This window comes from Corythoichthys intestinalis, chromosome 16 (assembly GCF_030265065.1).
Source record: "Corythoichthys intestinalis isolate RoL2023-P3 chromosome 16, ASM3026506v1, whole genome shotgun sequence".
NCBI lineage: Eukaryota > Metazoa > Chordata > Actinopteri > Syngnathiformes > Syngnathidae > Corythoichthys > Corythoichthys intestinalis.
The window spans coordinates 33889407-33911576 of NC_080410.1; the positions used below are offsets into that span (position 1 = coordinate 33889407).

The 22170-nt window shown below is 38.3% G+C and overlaps 1 protein-coding gene across 4 annotated transcripts in view; it reads right to left on the reverse strand.

Annotated features, from left to right (window-relative positions):
• Positions 1-277: 277 nt before the first annotated feature.
• The window catches only part of septin12 (septin 12), a 111308-nt gene continuing 89415 nt past the window's right edge, over positions 278-22170 (reverse strand). For 3 of the 4 annotated variants that reach the window (XM_057816996.1, XM_057816998.1, XM_057816997.1), the window contains 9 exons: positions 19147-19548; positions 17956-18084; positions 15628-15709; positions 15151-15288; positions 12227-12344; positions 12047-12142; positions 8610-8706; positions 5095-5146; positions 278-3547 (listed from right to left, as the gene is read on the reverse strand). In XM_057816996.1, coding sequence (XP_057672979.1) covers positions 3382-3547; positions 5095-5146; positions 8610-8706; positions 12047-12142; positions 12227-12344; positions 15151-15288; positions 15628-15709; positions 17956-18084; positions 19147-19548 — 1280 coding nt within the window. In that variant the 3' untranslated portion in view covers positions 278-3381. Of the gene's footprint in view, positions 3548-5094; positions 5147-8609; positions 8707-12046; positions 12143-12226; positions 12345-15150; positions 15289-15627; positions 15710-17955; positions 18085-19146; positions 19549-19790; positions 19980-22170 lie in introns of those variants that run through there. The other variant, XM_057816999.1, reaches the window with a different exon arrangement.

Genomic DNA, 22170 nt, shown 5'->3' on the forward strand with positions numbered 1-22170 from the left:
CGATTGGCCGGCAACCAGTTCAGGGTGTCCCCTGCCTACTGCCCGTAATTAGCTGGAATAGGCTCCAGCACCTCCGCGACCCTCGTGAGGAAAAGCGGCATGGAAAATGAATATCTTTTATTATTTTTGCCTTGTGTGTGTGTGTGTGTGTGTGTGTGTGTGTGTGTGTGTTTAATTCTTTTTTACTTATTGTTACTCAAATAATGAATTTTCCCTCCAAAATGCCTCCGATTAATTCATTCATACTGTATTAATTAAATTTACTGATATAGTTTGTTTTATTGCTCAACATAAAATGCATGTGGGAAACACTGATGCTGCAATTGGCCCCTGTGCCGTAGGTTTGAGAACCCTGCCCTACATGAATGAAAAACATTTAAATAAAACCATAACCCATGCATGACAGGGTTAAAGAACCGAGGATTAAAAAATGTTTTCACATGGGTTTGCCATTGAAAGTCACAATGAATCATAAATGTATAATAACCCAAAAATTACTGTGTCTCAATTAAAACTCTTAAACATAAGAATGAGAATCAAAACGTAGCATTGTATTTTTGTAATTCAAGATCTTAAGTTTTAGTACATTCTAAATTCTTTACCATGAATCTTCCCCCGAGAATGTATCTAAAAATCTAAAATGAAAGTCTTAAGACCTATTTAAGTTAACTGCAACGGTAGAAGAAAAATCTGAGAAATTGCATAATACTTGACAAAAATATATAGCCATTGCAAACCAGATCTTTTGGGGAATAATTATTGGACTGATCCAATTAAAATCCTTTAATACTTCAGTATGCTGTATTTAACCTGTAATGAAGAAGCTAAACGTCTGTCTTCTTCAGAATTCCTATTAAGGCACAGATGGACGAACATGATAGTTTGGAAATACTGTGTATATGTGTCATATGTTGGGGTCAAACAGCGCCAATGTTAAATCATTGAAAAACAGACATATCTTTTCTCTGATTGAATAAATGAAATAATACAAAGGTAAAAGCAAAGGAGTTTTGAACGGCAAAGACAAAACTTCTATGACAGATACTACCAAGAGAATAATGTAGTTTACAATTCAGTAGCAATAAATTAAACAGGCCAGCTTGTATTTCTAGCAAATTATGCTGAGCCAATAACATTTGGTGATACATGGAGGACACTAGTGAGATGTACTGTACAGTGATAAGCAATATATTGAGTTGACGGAAGACCACACATGTGCAGCTATCATGTTATTTAAAAATAAACTAGATTTCAAACAAGTGTTGCTCATGGGCACTGGTTTCAAAACTTTCTTTCTGCAAGAGCTGTGTTCAGAAAAATTGAAAGATGCAAGGACCAACTTGGAATCCTTCCTCTTTCATCTGTTAAACATGGTGATATACAGTATATTTTCATATTGTACAGCACTAATATGTATGTATGTATGTATGTATGTAGTTATTTTAGGTCTGATGGCTGCTCATAACTAATTTTTGAGTGCAGAATCCAAAACTAAACTCAGTTTTTCTTTATCACGTCAAGTATTTTTCTCCACAGCTAATCTGCTTACTATATAGTAATTACATGCACACAAATAGTCATATCCTTTGTAAAAACACGATGGGGTTAAATAAGTATTGTGATCATGTATGTTTCTTCCAATATTTCATATTTGCAAATGTTTACGAAACAAGCACATATGATATGTTGAATACATTTTTTTAGTTTAAATAGAGATATACTGTAGCCTAATCACTTTTGGAGTCTGCACTCAAAAATAAGTTAAAAATAGTTGTCAGATCTAATTCAACAAAAAAAACTTTGTTTCCCAGGGTACTGCATGTTTTGTTTTCTACCTACATTAGAACCTTGACTCTTCTAAACAGAATTTATAGGGCACACTTGGTACGGGAAAGGCGAATACCTTTTTGTTCTTTTTCTTTCTTTGTAATTCATAAGTTTTTATTGTTCGTTCTGACGTGGTTAAAAGTAGTGTTGCACCAATACCGATACTAGAATCGGTAGAAGCCCCAATACGGCACCAAAATGCAGGCATCAGTAGCGAGACTATTAAGAAACAATGCACCGATACTGCGCAAAATATGCTCGTCGAGAGCTCGTATCCAGTTGCCGAGTGTTCCCAAGATGGCCGCCGATCACAAACGCTCAGAAGAAAACAAAGAAGAACGCATTAAAGGTAGAATAAATAGCTAAAAGTACCGTATTTCTTGGACTATAAGTCACAGTTTTTTTCATAGTTTGGCAGAGAGTGCGTCTTATACTCTGGAGCTACTTATGTGTGAAATTATTAACACATTATTATTTCATTGTTGCTTGTTAGCATGTTATTTATGCTATAGTTATCTGAATAACTTAATAGCTATGTTACAGTAACATACCAGGCACGTTCTCAGTTGGTTGTTTATTCGTCATGTAATGTTAGCATACCGTAAACTTATTCAGCATGTTGTTCTCTATTCTATTTTTATTTTAAATCGCCTTTTAAGATGAGGTGTCTGTTCCTGGTGCTGTATTTTTCCTTTTCATTGTGCATTTTTTGGCTGGTGCGGCTTATACTCAGGTGCGACTTATACTCCAAAAAATACGGTAGTTTAATATTTTTTGTTAGATGGAAAATGGTTGATTCAAAACCTGTGGTGTTTTGAGCCGTGGGGAATAGTTTTAATATGCTCATTTAGCAGTCATATCTTCTACGGAAAAGCCTATACTTTAAATGGTGGCTAGATTTACACGTCAAATGGTAGTACTAGCTATATTGAACATTTTATGAGCAGTGACATTGATGGGAGTATTTTTAAAGATGTTAGCTTGGTTAGAAGAAGGAGGGAAAACAGGCGAAAAGTAAGAGAGATTAACACATGAGCTAAGCTAACGTACTAATGCGGTATAATGGCATTGACTGTACACTCACAAGTTTGTATTAGTCTTTTTTTCCTGTTTTACAAACGTTTTTAAACAGTGTTTGGCCAAGGCATGATAGCAATTGTTTTACATTCAAGTGAGGATGCAGTAATGTTGTTTAAAAAAAAAAAAGTATATATATAAATGTTGTATCGGCCACACAGCCAGTTATTGGTATTGGGAGCAATAAGTGGTATCGGTGCAACACTAAAAGCTGAATGGTAGTACATTACTAAATGTATCTGGCAATATATGGTAACAAATGTATATAAAATTAGTCACATTCAACAATATCAGTTTGTTTTTTTTTGTCTCCCATAAAAAAAATCATTAATGCAATTCAATAGTTGGTCACTGTAATGATTAAAAAAAAATCTGAACTTTTCTACATCCTGCTTCATGTAGTAAAAATGCTCTTGTCCCATCTCTCAATTTGAGTACAGGTAGCATCACTCTATGAGCACGAAAATAACGAAGGCATCAGAGGTGGCTGTCTGATTCAAATTTGTCAGCAGTTCCATTTTCCAGCGACCAGTTAGAAAGTCCTTGTTCAATGAAATTGATGTTGCTCTCATTCAGCCGTCGTACACGGTATGTTTCATAGTGGATGTTGTGTGTCACGTCTTTCAGGTCCTGCAGGTGTGACCTTCAAAGAAAGAGCAAAAACAGAAGTCAATATTGTTTAAATTGACTTCCTCAAGGATGTAGGTAAAACTACTGTCAGTGAGTAATCATCAACTCTGCAAACACACAATCTACGGCACTTTTTACAGTTACATAAAATACTTTTGTGAATTCTTCGACAAGTGCCGAAGACTCAACATGAACAATTCTCAAATAAGATTGCCAAATCAAGGGGGACTGCAAACTGTGTATAAGCACACACACTTGTGACAATAATCCACGCTCACTGAATTCTGTGTGAAAACAAATCAAAGGTCCCTTATTATGATCTAATATGACTAGGGCTGTCAAACGATCAAAATTTTTAATCGAGTTAATCACAGCTTAAAAATTAATTAATCGTAATTAATTGCAATTCAAATCATCTCTAAAATATGCCAAATTTTTCTTTAAATCATTGTTGGAATGGAAAGATATGACACAAGACGGACATAAACATTCAACATACTGTACATAAGTACTGTATTTGTTTATTATACCAATAAATCCACAAGATGGCATTAACATTATTAACATTCTTTCTGTTAAAGGGGTCCACGGATAGAAAGACTTGTAGTTCTTAAACGATAAATTTTAGTAAAACCCCTCTTAATGTTTTCGTTTTAATAAAATTTGTAAAATTTTCAATCAACAAAATAAACCTATAGCTCGCCATTGTTGACGTCGCCGAGCGGTCAAATGCATTATGGGAAGTTGGGCAACCATGACTGTCAGTGGTGGCTGCAAATTGTATACAGTATGTTCTGTGTTGTGTCCAGTCAGGCGTGTTAAGAAAAAGATCGTCTCCTGCTCTGCCCAAATGCATGATGGGAAGTTGGGCAACCATGGCTGTCAGTAGTGGCTACAAATTGTATACAATATGTTCTGCGTTGTGTTCAATTAAGTGTGCTTAAAAAAAAGATTGTCTCTTGTTCCGCCCAAATGCATGATGGGAAGTTAGGCAACCATGATCGTTAGTAGTGGCTGCTAAAGCCAATAAAAGGTGCGGTCCAATGAACACCTGTGTCCACTAGCATTTCTCTGCCTTTTTGTTCTCAATGTGCTAAAACGGCGTCATTGTAAACAGTTTGAGGCAACGCATGAATGGGTCATTCCGTGCATGCATTAATTGCGTCAAATATTTTAATGTGATTAATTTAAAAAATTAATTACCGCCCGTTAAGGCGATAAATTTGACAGCCCTAATTATGACTGATGATGAAGCTATTTTGTCAGATCTCAGTGTAAAAGAGGCTATAGCGGCAGATGGTAAAATGAATATGAACAAACATAATCCGTCCAGTTTTTTCCCCCTCCTTTGGACCAAATTCAGCAAAAACCTGATTATCTGATGGCTATACGATTATTTTGACAGATTATCCTGTGGTTTAAATCACATTTGATCATACTGTGAGTTTCTGAAAAACAATCCAAAATTGAAGCATCACTGCAATTTAATTTGTAATCTTTCACAAAACAAACACTGCAAAAGAGTCAAGGTTATTAATATCCTTTTAAAGTCTAGCTCACCTGATAAGTAGATCTCGCAGGTTGGCAAACTCACAATGAGCGACATTTTCAACTGTGAAAAGAAGGGAGAATCAGCTCATTTCAAATCATAGTGACAGTAAATCTCATAGAAAATATATTAAGAGACAATGTTTGTTGCTCATATGTGAATCGTTGGTTCTCCGTGTTGCCTGTCCACCACCTAACTGAGAAAAAAAAAATTGTGAGATGCTTAGCTGTGCCCAGATGTCAGTGCCTTGCTGTAATACTCTTGATATAAACCATCCAACTCTGGTTAATACACCACAGGACCAGTGACTTTAGGATAAAGCATTATATGTTTAATAATTAACACAACTGACAAGATACCATGCATTTTCCTTGTAATTTCATCCCCCAAAAATGATTTAAAGCAACACTTGGTAACTTTTCCGTTTTGGTCAATTTTAGCGGCGCTGCTGGACAAAAACGGTAGTGTTTTGCCTTCAGGAAGACTGCGTTCCCATGAGGACCAGCGCACACCCGCACGGTGTCGTAAAATCCTCAATCAATCAAAATCAATCTCCCGGTCGCCTGCAGATGGATTAAACAACATTTCTGTTTCCAGCGGCCGTGTGAAGGATGAATAGTAATAAGTAGGGTAGTTCCGATCATGTTTTTTTGCTCCCGATCCGATCGTTTTAGTTTGAGTATCTGCCGATCCCGATATTTCCCGATCTGATTGCTTTTTTTTGCTCCCGATTCAATTCCAATCATTCCCGTTGTTTTTCCCGATCAGATACATTTTGGCAATGCATTAAGAAAAAAATGAATAAAACTCGGACGAATATATACATTCAACATACAGTACATAAGTACTGTATTTGTTTATTATGACAATAAAGCCTCAAGATGGCATTTATTTTTATTATTATTTACATTATTAACATTCTTTCTGTGAAAGGGATCCACGGATAGAAAGACTTGTGACTTTGTATATTGTGACTAAATATTGCCATCTAGTGTATTTGTTGAGCTTTCAGTAAATTATTCTGTAGCCATGCCCAAATGGATGATGGGAAGTGGAACCATGACTGTGCTTAGTGCTACCAATATCTTCTGTGCGTTGGGAAATAATATAAGGTGTTAAGAAAAAGATCATTTTTCTACCCTGCTTCCCCACATTGCTTCCCATGATATTTCTAATCGTAGGGAGAGGGATTGTAAGGTTTTAGCCAATTACAAAAAGGCTCCAAAGGCTGCCAAAATTCACTCTATTCATTTTACACTGCCTTTTATCTCTCTATATAGGTAAAACGGCGCCATTACAGATTGAGTGCGACAATGCGTGGGTGGGTCGTGCATGCATTAATTGCGTTAAATATTTTAACTTGATACATTTTTAAAAAATTAATTACCGCCGTTATCGGGATAGATTTGATAACCCTACCTTAAGCCTAAACTAACGACTCTGGATGAGTGTAAGATATTATGTTTGTAACGTTAAATACAATTAGAAAACGATTTAAATAAAAAATATATATATATATTTAAAAAAAAGGCATGGCCGATATTTTTTTGCCGATTCCGATACTTTGATAATGACGTGATCGGACCCGATCGATCAGGACATCTCTAGTCATAAGGCAATGAATCCAGTTGTGGCTAAACAATAGCATATGACGGTTAGCAACCGTGTGGCTTAGTGTGGCTAAGACTCAAGATATAAAAGAGGTGTCATTCTACCAGTTGTCAGTCAATATATTATCACAAATGTTATGAAAATGCACTGCTACTCAAATATTAGTACAGTGCCTTGCAAAAGTATTCGGCCCCCTTGAACCTTGCAACCTATCGCCACATTTCAGGCTTCAAACATAAAGATATAAAATTTTAATTTTTTGTCAAGAATCAACAACAAGTGGGACACAATCGTGAAGTGGAACAAAGTTTATTGGATAATTTAAACTTTTTTAACAAATAAAAAACTGAAAAGTGGGGCGTGCAATATTATTCGGCCCCCTTGCGTTAATACTTTGTAGCGCCACCTTTTGCTCCAATTACAGCTGCAAGTCGCTTGGGGTATGTTTCTATCAGTTTTGCACATCGAGAGACTGACATTCTTGCCCATTCTTACTTGCAAAACAGCTCGAGCTCAGTGAGGTTGGATGGAGAGTGTTTGTGAACAGCAGTCTTCAGCTCTTTCCACAGATTCTCGATTGGATTCAGGTCTGGACTTTGACTTGGCCATTCTAACACCTGGATACGTTTATTTTTGAACCATTCCATTGTAGATTTGGCTTTATGTTTTGGATCATTGTCCTGTTGGAAGATAAATCTCTGTCCCAGTCTCAGGTCTTGTGCAGATACCAACAGGTTTTCTTCCAGAATGTTCCTGTATTTGGCTGCATCCATCTTCCCGTCAATTTTAACCATCTTCCCTGTCCCTGCTGAAGAAAAGCAGGCCCAAACCATGATGCTGCCACCACCATGTTTGACAGTGGGGATGGTGTGTTCAGTGTGATGAGCTGTGTTGCTTTTACGCCAAACATATCGTTTTGCATTGTGGCCAAAAAGGTTCAATTTTGGTTTCATCTGACCAGAGCACCTTCTTCCACATGTTTGGTGTGTCTCCCAGGTGGCTTGTGGCAAACTTTAAACGAGACTTTTTATGGATATCTTTGAGAAATGGCTTTCTTCTTGCCACTCTTCCATAAAGGCCAGATTTGTGCAGTGTACGACTGATTGTTGTCCTATGGACAGACTCTCCCACCTCAGCTGTAGATCTCTGCAGTTCATCCAGAGTGATCATGGGCCTCTTGGCTGCATCTCTGATCAGTTTTCTCCTTGTTTGAGGAGAAAGTTTGGAAGGATGGCCGGGTCTTGGTAGATTTGCAGTGGTCTGATGCTCCTTCCATTTCAATATGATGGCTTGCACAGTGCTCCTTGAGATGTTTAAAGCTTGGGAAATCTTTTTGTATCCAAATCCGGCTTTAAACGTCTCCACAACAGTATCTCGGACCTGCCTGGTGTGTTCCTTGGTTTTCATAATGCTCTCTGCACTTTAAACAGAACCCTGAGACTATCACAGAGCAGGTGCATTTACACGGAGACTTGATTACACACAGTTGGATTCTATTTATCATCATCGGTCATTTAGGAAAACATTGGATCATTCAGAGATCCTCACTGAACTTCTGGAGTGAGTTTGCTACACTGAAAGTAAAGGGGCCGAATACTATTGCACGCCACACTTTTCAGTTTTTTATCTGTTAAAAAAGTTTAAATTATCCAATAAATGTTGTTCCACTTCACGATTGTGTCCCACTTGTTGTTGATTCTTGACAAAAAAATTAAATTTCATATCTTTATGTTTGAAGCCTGAAATGTGGCGAAAGGTTGCAAGATTCAAGGGGGGCGAATACTTTTGCAAGGCACTGTATGTAGTGAAAAGATTCTTAGACAACTCTGGCTTTCACATGATGTGGAATGACATATATGATAAAATGGTGGTTTGTGAGTTTGCGTTTGAGGTGGGATAACATTTTCCCTCTCACCTTCAATAATTCCCCACTTGGTCTTCCGGCCCAACACCTTGTTTCCGTTCACTTGATGCTCCTTGTCAGTCCCCACGACCGCAAAGGGAATGCTTTCCTGAATACAAAATATCAACACATCTTATTTAAATTCATTTGAAGAGTTTAATGTGTACTCATACAATGGCAATAAAAAAGTGTCTTGACAGTAATTCAAGTCATGGGTGCTAAAGGTGAACCATTAACTATACTAATTTATTTGTCAAACATTGCAGTCTTACGAAATAAGATACAGGGAACTAATGAAACCATTTCCAAACCATTAAGAGGATAATATTTAGTTGGTTTGGGACTCTTTGCTATGAGGCTGATTCAATACATATCGTAAGGCCGAGTTATGCTTCCGCGTCAGACCTGCGCCGTCAAGGAAGACCCGATTTACGACCCTGCGCCGTAGCCTGACATGATCCTATTGAATTTTCAAACCCTAACGTCACGTTGACGCATAGGACGTGACGGAAATGGACTGTGATTGGTCCGCTCAGGCTGTTGTTTCTGGTTCAGCACGAAATCACCGCCATTGTAGAATAGAATCAAACATTTTCTACACGCAAAAATGGACCAAGCCGACGGGAGTATCATCGAAGAGCAAGTCTCGTCAAGACATCACTAAGATTGCCAAATGGCAAGGTCAGCAATTGAATTAAAAAAATGGAAGAACCACCGAGACGTGTGTGTTCGGAATCGAGTGGCCACACGAAGCGGTTACCCGGTCGGCCAAAAACTGCCAGCTTTTTATCACTTCATGTCGTATTTTTGGTTGGTGCACTTCATCATTAATGTGTACATATATTTGCTGTCAGTCTGTAAATTATTTACGTGTCACGCTTCAAGTATCTGAAGAATAAAGCACAGGTTTTGGTGCCAAAAGAGTTGTTTTGATGTTTAATTTTCAACAACAGACAGTTCACACACGATACATCATCACTGATTGAGAGTGCCTCGGTGCTTTTATGATAACGTTAACATCGAGGGTTCCAACCCAGTTTGTGAAGTTCCATAGATGCCAGAAATCTGCTATGGCTTCCCACTTGTTGGTTGTAGAACACGGCTAACAAATCGGGCTGGAGGGCTTTGCAGACCACGGACAAAACGCTGGACGCAGTGCTCGACGCCAGTTTGAAGCTAGCAGCCACAGCTAGCTGGTTTCCACCCGAGGCTAGAATTCTCTATGTGGCATCAAAAGTTGGACAGACCGCCTCGAAACTGTCTTCTGCGTCGCCTGCGCCTCAACATTCGTAGGATCAACATTTACTCAATGTTGATGAGCTGAAGATCCACATTCAAACGTTCCATCTTGCATTGTTTATTTTTTCTCCGTTAAACTAGACAAGAGGAAGTCAACAAGCATGCCCCAAAACCGCACAAACATAACGCCACACCCCTCTAGTGGCTTGGCGGTGAATTACAGAGCTACGCGTCACCTGGCCGGAGAACCATCGAATGTCGAATGACGCCGTAGTTGCTGCACCGCACCGCAACGCGGGCGTATAACTCAGGCTTTACAGTGTTTATTTATTAGGGGCTTTGAACCTAAGGGTACCGCCAATATGATTTGCGATACGAGGCTCACGATAACCATTAGCTCACAATATGGCAATAAGACAATTATCAATACATGGGTCAGGTCTACGATACAACTATTAAATAGAAAAACAAGCTATCTAGCTAGCTATCCATATGTCCCGCCTTTACGAACGGCTATTTGGTTGAATGTTTTTTTTTTTTTTTCTGCCTCAACTCTAATGTTTAGCACAGTGGTTATTAACCTTGCTTAAGGTACCGAACCCCAGAAATTTTCACAAGTGGATTTACTGAACTGTTCGGAATTAAATAATAAAGCATTTTTCCCCCCAAATTTAAAACTGATATATCTAAGCTATCAAGCTAATAATTTAGCAAATTCCCGTTCAAAATTCTTCTAATTACTAACTAAATCTGCGTATTACCACCTAAAAAATATAACCAGAATTAAGGGGCTTCTGATTCAACAAGACATGGAAAAACTTATGCATGTATTCATTTTCAGCAGATTGGACTATTGCAACGGTATATTTACGGGTCTTGATAAAAAATCAGTCAGGAAGCTGTAGCTAGTATAGAATGCTGCAGCCAGAGTCCTCACAAATACAAGGAAGCTGGACCACATTACACCGGTTTTGAAATCGCTACACTGGCTTCCAGTGAGTCAAAGGATAGACTTTAAAATACTACTGCTCGTCTACAAAACACTTAATGGCCTTGGACCAAAATACATGCTTGATTTGTTAGATTCCTATGAGACATCTAGACCCCTAAGGTCGTCTGGAACCGGTCTTCTGCAAGTTCCAAGAACAAGAACCAAGCAGGGTGAGGCAGCATTTAGTTATTATGCTCCTCACCTCTGGAACAAGTTACCTGCATGTCTGAAGTATGCTCAAACTGTTAGCTCTTTTAAAACAGGGCTAAAAACGCTTTTGTTTAGCAATGCATATCCATAACTGTCTATATATTTCAATCTACTTACTTTCTATTCTTCTTGTGCTTATCTCCATTGCTGATTTCAATTATTATTAGTAGTAGTATTTTTTGTTTTATTTTTATTTATTTGTTTTTATTCTATTTGTTATTAAATGCGACTTTTATGTATAACTTTATTTCTTTATAATTTTGGTTGTCTTAAATGTGATTTTTATGATCTTCATGTGATGTAAAGCACTTTGAATTGCCTTGTGTTAAATTGTGCTATATAAATAAATTTGCCTTGCCTTGCCTAATTTTGACAGCATATTTTATTGACAGGTAAAAATTTGAGACTACGCCGCCCATTGGTCTGTTGTATTCCCTCATACCAAGTGCGAGTCAACTTTCCATTCAGCAAACCAGTTCCTCCTTCCATTAGATGGTGGACTAGCAGTTAAAAGAAATGGAATAAGCCTGTAAATTGGAAGCAAACCAGTCAAAAACCTGGTCTAAAGAGCCACTTTGCCTAAATTTAATCGGTATCTGAAAATAGGTCTCTGCGTTTCTTTGCTCCGTTGAAACCGCTCAGACTTACTCACCGAACCCCTGGGGTTCGATCGAACCCAGGTTTAGAACCACTGGTTTAGCATCAGGATTAAACTAAAAGATGTTTACCTTAGTTTTCGGACTATAAATCACTACTTTTTATTGTCAAGTGCGGCTTGTGTATGGATTTTTACAATCCGGTGTTCTTGTAAAATTTGGTGGGTGCGGCGTATTGTTAAAAAAAGACTAAAGTACTTCTTTTGAGTGGGTAATTTAATCAATTAAATTGCAAGTGATGACCAATCCAATAGTTCTGATTGAAACCCTTGATTGAACCCTTGGTACGGTACAAGAACGCATAAAAATCCTGCTTGCTCTTGGAAAGTATAGAACATTTATAAGTTTCTTACTCTGATCCTGTCATTGAGAAAGCTCTCCTCTGCATCCTCGTCGTACTCCTTCTGGGGATAAACACGAATCCCGTTGCCTGCCAAGTCTTGCCTTATCTGTTTGTGATTCAAAGGTAAATCACAGGTCATTGAGGGTTGGATACATGAATATTTGTGTGAGTACACTTGAGGTGTTCTTACCCTCTCCTTGAACTCTTGTCGCTCCTCAATGGTAAGTGTGTCAGCTTTTGCTATGACAGGCACAATACTCACTATCTTTCCCAGTCTCTTCATGAACTCAACATCGATAGGACGTAACCTGGTTGCAGAGTGCATCTCTTGTCAGTTAAGCTAAAGAGCATTGTAAAAAGCATGAAGAAAACTGGCCATTTATTGGAAGTTCTACTACAGGGGTGTCCAAACATTTTTCTCCGTGGGCCACTTTCAGATAAATCAAAGAATGCGAGGGCCAACTTGAAATCCTTCCACTGTCATTTGTTAAATAGTGGACCAGAGTCAGGTAAAAAACGATCATGTTTTTATGTTTCATGTCATTGATGGCGATAGACGTTTTATCCATCCATCCATCCAGACAGAGCGAGAGTATACAGTCCCTGACAAGTCTTGTCGCTTATCCATTTTGTAGAAACAACTGCAAATAACCTGACTTTTAATTGTTCAGTTGGTTTCAGAAATGGCTCATATGAAAGCTAAATCCCTCCCAAATGATGTTGAATGTACAAAAACATATTTGTTTCACTGATTAAAGAGTTATCATTTAATGAAGACATAAAGGTCAAATTTTGGCAAGATAAAAGTTTTGTCGCCTACAGAAAGTAATGTGAACAAACTATTTACTTCAAATACAAAAATATGTTACATAAAATAAGTAAATTAAGTATTGGTGTTGTGAATTCCAAATTTAATATTTTGTATGACTTCCATGGGCTTGAAGGACTGCATCCATGCGGTTCGGCAAGGATTCATACAATTTTTTGATTAAGTCATCAGGAACGTCAAAGAAAGTGGTCTTGCATGGCTCCCAGAGTTCATCAACATTATTGGGTTTCGTCTTCCATGCTCATGCTCAACGATGTTCATGTCTGGTGACTGAGCTGGCCAGTCCTGGAGGATCTTGATCTTCTTTCCCTTGAGGAATTTTGAGGTAGAGATTGAAGTATGCGATGGAGAACCATCCTACTGCAGAAGAAGTCCATTTTTATGGTTATGAATGTAAGAGGCAGCTAAGATTTGTCGATATTTCAGACTATTTATGTGGCCTTCTACCCTGCAGATGTAACCCAGACCATGATTTTGCCACCACCAAACTTCATTGTTTTCTGAGTGAATCTCGGATCCATGCAGGCTCCAGTAGGTCTCCTGCAATATTTGCGGCGACTGTGGTGTAATTCAATGGAAGATTCATCTGACAAATCCACCTATTTCCAATTTTCCAGCGCCCATCCTTTTGACAGGCTGTGGGCCTTGGCAAATGCCACACTGTTTTTCAATTGTCTGCACCCTGAGAGATAAATAGTCTGAAATATCAACAAATCTTAGCTGCCCTTACCTTCCTAACCATAAAAAGGGACAAATTCTGCAGCAGGATGGTGCTCCATCGCATACTTCAATCTCTACCTCAAAGTTCCTCAAGGCAAAGAAGATCAAGATCCTCCAGGACCGGCCAGCCCAGTCACTAGACATGAACATCATTGAGCATGTCTGGGGTCGGATGAAAGAGGAAGCATAGAAGATGAAATCCAAGAATGTTGATGAACTCTGGAAGGCATGCAAGACTGCTATCTTTGATGTTCCTGATGACTTCATCAATAACTTGTAAGAATCCTTGCCGAACCGCATCGATGCAGTCCTTCAAGCCCCTGGAAGTCATACAAAATATTAAATTTGGATCTCACAGCACCACTACTTATTTCGCTTATGTTATGTAACATATTTTTGTATTTGAAGTACATTTTTTGTTCAATTTTCACACTACTTTCTGTAGGCGACAAAACTTTTGTCTTGCCAAAATCTGACCTTTGTGTCTTCATTAAATGACAAATCTTTTTTCAGAGAATTTTTTTTTTTTTTTTTTTTTGTACATTCAACATCATTTGGGAGGGTCTTAGCTTTCATAAGAGCCATATCTGAAACCAATTGAATAATTAAAAGTAAGGTTATTAGCAATTGTTTCTACAAAATGGGTAAGCGACAAGACTTTTGTCAGGGACTGTATACGTAGTTGTAGTGGTCTTTAAAAAATCGATTCTAAGATATATCTCGATATTACATCACAGAATTCTACTATCAATGAGTCTGTATCGATCCTTCCACGTGTGTTTTTGGTGGAAATAGACAATACAGTGGATGCACTTCCACTCCCCTCCACTAGTTGGCAGCGTGTGGCAGCATTGCTTTGCAGTCTGCTGAAGTAAAAACAACATTAGACTAATCCAAGTGGAGATTTGTGTACCTCGCCCTCTAAGGGTTGGCAGCCATTACTGGGGTGTTTACACATCTATATCATCCCAGTGTCAGTCAATGTAAACAGTAACATTAGCTGTTGTTGGGTGTGCGCTGCGTGGGCACACCTAAGCAGTGGTGGATGGTGTACTTCCCTTCATTTTGCTCGGATTAGTCATCTTAAATTTGGGCTTATTTTGGTTTTTACTGCAAAAACGGAGGCATGGCGTATTTATGCAGGTTTCGAATAAGGAAAATTTTGCACTATAAAGGAGAAAATGTAATAATGAAAGCAATATGTTGTTCAAACATAAAACATTTTTACTTGAGTGCTGGATGAGGTTTCGGGAATAAATGTTTAGAAATCTGTTTTTATGTCCATTTTGATTCGATTTTTCTAAAGTGATTTACAAATTTCGCAATAATCGTCTTCAAGTGTAGTATTGGCCTTAATGCTGATCGAATCAAATCGTGACCTGTTAATCGTGATACGAGTCATATCGCCAGATATGAGGCAATACACACCCCTACGTAGTTGTATACAAGGGAGGCTCCAGTCTGGGTTTTATGCTGCCGATTCCATTCGCAATCATCTCTGAGTAAGAGCTGCCGCTCATGGTGCCAATCGTGTGAATAATTTATATTTTTTGTTCTATTTTTACCTGTGCCCCGTTGCTGCCAGAAAGTAAATGCAGCAGTGGACTCTGGTGTCAGGTATTCTCCTCTTACGGTTGACATGAAGCTCTTCTCGCAGATATTTCTCATACTGCTCGTTGATGTATTTAACAATGGGTTCCCAACTTGAAGAGAGCAAAAAAGTGTAGTAATAAGACATAATCAAGATGTAGAATATCTTTAAGAAAAAAACACAATCCAACAAAATCAATATACAATTAAAATGTACAATATCTCTCATAATCAACACAAAACTTATATTTAAAATCCAAAACTAAGTTGTTTTTGAAGATAAAAAAATGCATACAATGACTAGGACCTAATGTGGCAATTGATACAACATGCACTACTGTTTTGTAATAAATGGAATAAGATATTACTTCTAAATCCTATGTGAGTGTGTAGACGTGTGCGCATGTGTTTGTATGTGGGCTATTTATGGCCTCAGCTTTTGCGTAGCATACCAGTTCTCATTGTTGATCTGGTCTCCAAACCCTGGAGTGTCAATCACTGTCAGCTTCATCTTCACCCCCTTCTCTTCAATCACTAGGCAGGAATGAAAAATATGGTGACTTTAAAGTAGAATTCATGAACCGGGTACATTACCCATATGTTTATCTTCAAATTAAATGATTGTGACTGCTGTCCGATAAATCATTTTGATTAAGAAAAAAACAAGGTTTTTGTTTGCACAGCATGGTTAAAAAGGAGCACCCATTTCTCGTCCGTGTGAACCTCATTCTTGTGCTCACGTGCATGGCCGCAAATCAGTGTTGGACAGATGCATAGGGGGAGAGGAAGAAAGGCTATCATTTAAGTCCATTGGTGATGTTGCCTAAGCACTGAGGAATCCATTTCAGCGGAAGCAAACATCTGGTACCTGAATCATTAGGATTTTTACTAACCTGCAATAAAGCACCACATACACTGTCTAGCCTGGTCTGCAAGTCAAAAATACAGTTCAGAAAGTGGCTTTACGGAACCAAAGCAACAGCTAAAAGTGTTTGTCTGAGATTGACTGTCATCACAGAACAACAAAAATGTCATGTACTCCTGGGTTTTAAGGAACTGTTGCTTTCATTTTTAGTGTATCATCGTGCTTGTAAATCTCGTTTCCTCACCCCTTCTTTCATGTGTCCACTTTGTGAATTTTGAAATCAACTACAAAATAAGTAGGGGACCACATATGAGGCGACATAAATGTTATTCCATCCATAATTAATGTTGTTAAGAGTGCAGTGGTACTTCTACTTACGAAATTAATTAGTTCTGGAGGTAGTTTCGTATACTGAAATTTACGTGAGTTGAGATGCTTTTTCCATGTAAATGCCCTATGCCCTACCTAATTCGTTCCAAGCTCCCCAAAATTCAGACATAAATATTAATATAATACTTATATAAATATAAGTGTAAAATGCATCAAAACATGTAACAAATATGTTACAATTAGATTGTTACACAATAAATGTAAAATGAGAGTTGTGCATAGTATAAAGAACAAAGAATAGAGTAAAGAATAAAAGAGAATACAGGTAGTCCCTGGGTTACGTCATACCCGATTTATGTGATTTCGACTTTACAACGCAGGAGTCTTGGCCGCCGTTTATTCTCCAGTCTTTTTTTTTTGGGCGTAAATTGTGTAAACAGTACCTAGTTCCTGTTGGCATTCTTGATGTCAGGATCCTCCCACTGCAGCGTCACCGCCTTCTTGCTGGGCATTCTGGCCTGGAGACTTGCCACTTCCTGGTTCTCATACTGCTGCTGTTGCTGCTTCCACTCCAGGGCCAACTCCTCTTGCGACTCCCGATCCGTTTTTTAGAGTTCGGACGGCGGGATAGCGTTGAGAGAGGGGATGCTGGCGACCTGCGCGGCCATGATATCCCCCTTCTCTTGCCTCCCTGCTCTTTCTACAGCGCCTTTTTCTTTACGCAAGGCAACTTACTTGCGAGTAAAGCCCGAATAGTCATTGAATATAACAGCATTTAACACAACATACCCCACAGTGTCTTATTTTTTCTTAAATTTATTAATATGGCCTACAGGGCATGTTTTTGGATAGTTATTTTGAGATTTAGGGGGTACTTAAAGGTTTAATTCAAATTTACGCGGAAATTCGGATTACGTCACCGGCGTAGGAATGGAATTCGGTCGTAACCCGTGACAACCTGTACACTCACGTAAAGCTGTCGGAACATCTCATGGCTAATGAAGAGGATGCTGGGATACACACATACACATACAGTAGAGGTCCTTCTTCTCTAAGTGGATGCCAAGAAGATGCTAGGCAATAGCCAGTGGCAGAGCAGCTTTGAGTAAGTAAACTCTGGAAGCTGCAAGTGGCAGCCCATACTGTATTTTTGCTCTTCGTATCCTGAATTTTGTTTGATAACGAAGGAATATTTCCCCGTTGACGTGTGTCGTTACCTGAAAATTCCATATGTAGAAACGTTTGTAAGTAGAGGTACCACTGTACAGTAAAAAAAAATTGAGGGCGTCATGTAAAAAATCTCTACAAGCCTCAGTTCCATGACCATATCTAGGCTTTTCACTGTCGTTGACCTCAACAGCTCACTGTTTTGGTAACGTTTCTGCATGGCTGAAGTTTTCTTGACAAGTTCGCTTCTGTTCTCTATATTTCAGTGTGTGTGTACTACAGATGTGACATGCGGTACTGGCTTGAAGAGCCATGTGATGGAGAAAATGTTTATAGGTGACGTCCCTCAGACAGCAAATTCACAACCGCAGTGAAAAAAAAAAATCCTGAATACATGTGTGTGTGGGAGAGCACTTACTGTGGCTCACTGACTGAAGCTTGACTGTTTGGGAGATTTTCTCCTCATAGTTTGGTGTACAGGACTTCCTGCTGACTTTTGACTTGAAGAGAGTGTTGACCATTGTAGATTTCCCCAAACCACTCTGACCTGGAGACACAAATCGGGTTACAGATTGCTAGCGTATTTCACTAGTTTACTGCCTGTTTGCCGCAATTTTTGCACTATAAGGTGGGCCTGCCTGTAAGCCGCCACCCACCAAATCTGACACAAAAACGGCATTTGTTCATAGATAAGCCGCACTGGACTATAGGCCTCAGCTGTCCCTACTGTATTCAATAAATCAATATTTACACCAAAAGATATCAACCGGTAACACTTTATTTGACAGCGGCATCATAAGACTGTCATAAGATCAAATTAACCACCAATCATTGCCTCAAGAAGCTTAATTTGGCCATCACTGTTCTCTTGGGGAGACAGTCAAACTCTGCTGCTATCCGCTGTCAACTCAGTTGTCATCCAACATGCCTCCTAGCATGCATTGCAGTAGTTAGATGAAAATAAATCATTTGCTAATTATATCCTCAGTTAGTGTTCTAGTTGTTTCACTAATTACTAGTTATGGAATTTGGTAACCCTTTATTTGACAGTGGAGCCATCAGACTGTCATAAGACCATCATAATTATGACATGACACTGCAATGAGCATTAATGAATGCTTATGACAGATGTCATTTTGTGTCATCCGACAAATTATCTCCCTTTTTAATGGATGTAAAAGATCCAAGCTGGACATAAATGAAGTTAGTGACATAATTTGCCGAATGATACTTAATGAAATCTGTCATAAGCATTCATTAATGTCCATTATATTGTCATGTCATGATTATGACAGTCTTATAGCAGTCTTATGACACCGCTGTCAAATAAAGTGCTACCTATTAACCCAAATAAATAAAAAAAATAAGCCGCATTGGATTATAAAACGCAGGATTCAAAATTAGGGACAAAAGTAGCGGCTTATAGCCTGGTAATTACGGTAATTTGAATCAAATGGAAACTCTTTCAAGGCATGTCTGTTTTCATGTATGAAACATACAATCACAAATAAGTCCCCCCCCACCTCAGGATTTACTTATATACATTAATACCCTATTAGTCTACTGTACTAAACAATCAAATGTAATAAATGAAAGATTTGACCCCTACCGACTACCATGATGTTGAATTCAAAGCCAGCCTTCATGGTCTTTTGTCTCATCTGGTCCAGCACTGCCTCAATGCCCACATAGCCAAACAGGTCACTGCCATGGATAAAACTCATCTGGAGGTCTGGGACAGGCTGGCACACTTCCACCTTCACCTCCGACTCCAATTCTTTCTTCATCTCTCCTTCCTCCATTCCTTTCTCCTTTTCTTTCTCTTCTAACTCTGTTTGGACCTCCAAACCATTTGCTTTTGGTTCTTTGCTGGAATTCTGGGTAACCTCGCTTGCTAGGATTGCTTCACTCTTGTCTTCTTTGACTTGCTCTTCTTCCATGATGCCATTCTCCTTCTCCTCTCGCTCCTCCATCAGGGAAGGTACGTCCGTGTTCAGATCTCCAGCACTTTCTGTGAATCAACACGCATATGTAGATTGGAGGTTAGTTCCACAACAGTTTACAATGCACCTTAAAATGTATTTTCTCTCAGAATTTTACTTAGAGCTTGAAGGGAGGAAATATGTACAGTGGTCACTACAGTGGACAGCGAATAAAAAGTACAAAACTTGAAGATCTTTTACACTTTATAGGGCAAGTGACTATTTTTTGTAATTTTTATCATAATTGCGCACGAAAGGGTTACCAACTTACCATATCAACATAACACATCACTTACAAGTAATTTTAAGAGATTCCAATGTTCAAAAGACCAGGTAACTATTAGAGACAGACATACATAAACACTTCCAGGTTTATCTGACCAGTGAAGTATCAGAAGTGTTTGTGTACGGTCTGTGTCTGTAGTCTGGTCTGTGTTGTAAGAGGATTGACACATGAGTTCTTGCATGTGTGCTTACAAATGCATGACAAGAGCACGTGTGTAGGTGTGTGTGAGCGCGTTTGTGTGTGTGAATGGACAAAAAGGCATATACTCCTATTCAAACACCATTTTTTTCCCATAAGGAAAGTGACACAAACAATCATTTTGAAATGTAATCTGCTATTTATGGTTGTTATCTGCAAGGCAATTGTCAATTTTTCCTTAAATTAAAAAAAAAAAAAAAAACATATATTTTTGTCCTTCAATTGAAGCAATACATGTTATAGTGGTCATTATTGTGTAAAAAACAAAATTATGGAACGACTCATCTTGGTGTCATATTTTTAAATCACAAAAACCGGGTGTTTGAAATTGGTTGTGTAGACTTTATATATCCACTGTATGTACAGTATGCCACTTCCAGATGATGAAAATCAGTAGCCTGTCGTAATAGCTTTTTTATTCCATCCATCCATCCATCTTTTTTTTTTTTTTTCTTTTTCTTTTTTAACCCCATTTGTAGGCAGGAAGTTGATATTTTGACCTTCCTTATCATAATCTGTGCATGAAAGTGTTTCAAATTTATTTATTTATTTATAAATAAATAAATAAATAAATCCGTCTTAAAATAGCATTTAGCTACCTAACTTTGTCCCGGCAATGTATTTTTTTTTCTTTTTCCAAACGCTCAAATGCTCCATTAATAGTGTATTCTCATTGAGATAAAGTTGCAAGACTAAACACCCACTGTGTTAATGTATTTATTTATTAAATTTCATTTTAAGTATGGCCCCTTGAGATGCATCGTTTCATATTCAGTGTGACCCCCCCCCCTCCCCCGGCACCAAACACCCCCCCTTCTGCACACACAAAGTGAGGCACCCCAGCAGTGTTAATCTGCATCATTTAATCAGCTAAAAATATCCAACTGTAAAACCATTGGGACTCCACTAATCCTGATGAGGGCAGACAGAGCAGGAGTAAAATATATTTAAGTCTGGGTTTTGTTTAAATACTGCAACAATCAACCCACAAATAATTTCAAAGATGTATTTAATGACAACTTCTTGAGCTGTTTATTGATTCTGAAAAAATACTAAGAATAAATAGCAACACTTATCTAAGCATAAAAAACAAGATAACCATTACATAATTGTAACTATCAACATCTAGTTGAGGTATCCTGATATTTTTGACAAATTCACCCAATGTTTTTTTTCTTTAAATCGGATTCTTTTAGATTTTAGACCCTTCATAAAAATCCTTTCAGGGACATTAGTCGCAGTAAGACTGGCTGTGAATGCCCACGTTTCAGTGCCATTGACAGCAGTTGATGTCCAATCCATTTTGATTGAAAGGGGCAAATGAACAAATGTTGATTCGTCCCTCTCAGTCAGGCTGTATTGGAAATCTAGCACCGTCAATGAAAGCGAATGAGTTAGATGAGCGCCCTGTAAGGGTAAAAAAAACAAAAACAAAAACATAATTTGTGCATAAAAGGGATAAGTAAATACAAAATTTGACAGCATATTATATTATCAGTTACATGGATTTTTTTTCCTAAAAAAATGTGGCGGTACAGACACGTAGAAGACAAAGTCAACAATGTATGTGCACTTAAACCCACTCAGACAGAGTGTGTAATGATGAGTAATGTATGTGAAAAGCAAACAGTGTGTCAGATTGCCGGAGAGAAACGGACACACTCATTTACTAAGAACACAAAAAAGAGGGCAAACACTCACATTGTATGGAAGAAACTGACACAAACTCATTTCCCAAGAACACAACAAAGAGGACAGACACACACGTCCATGTATTCTTCTTCTTTTTGTGCAGATGTTGAACAGCACCAAGAGGAGATGTAAAGGTACTACAGCAATCATAATAATCAGTTCTACATACCATAATTTTCGCACTATAAGGCGCACCTGACTATAAGCCGCCTCCCACCAAATTTGGCACAAAAACGGCATTTGTTCATGCATTGGCTATAAACTGCAGCTTTCCTCGCTGTATTATAGTATATCTACACCAAAAGATATTATCTGGTTACACTTAATTTGACAGCGGCAACATAGGACTGCAACAAGACCAAATTAATCACCATGAATCTTTGAACCAATTGGCTACAAAGCTTCATTGTTTCAAGAAGCTTTTTTTGGCCATCTCTGCTCCTTTGGGGGAGACGTTCAACCTCAGCTGCCAACA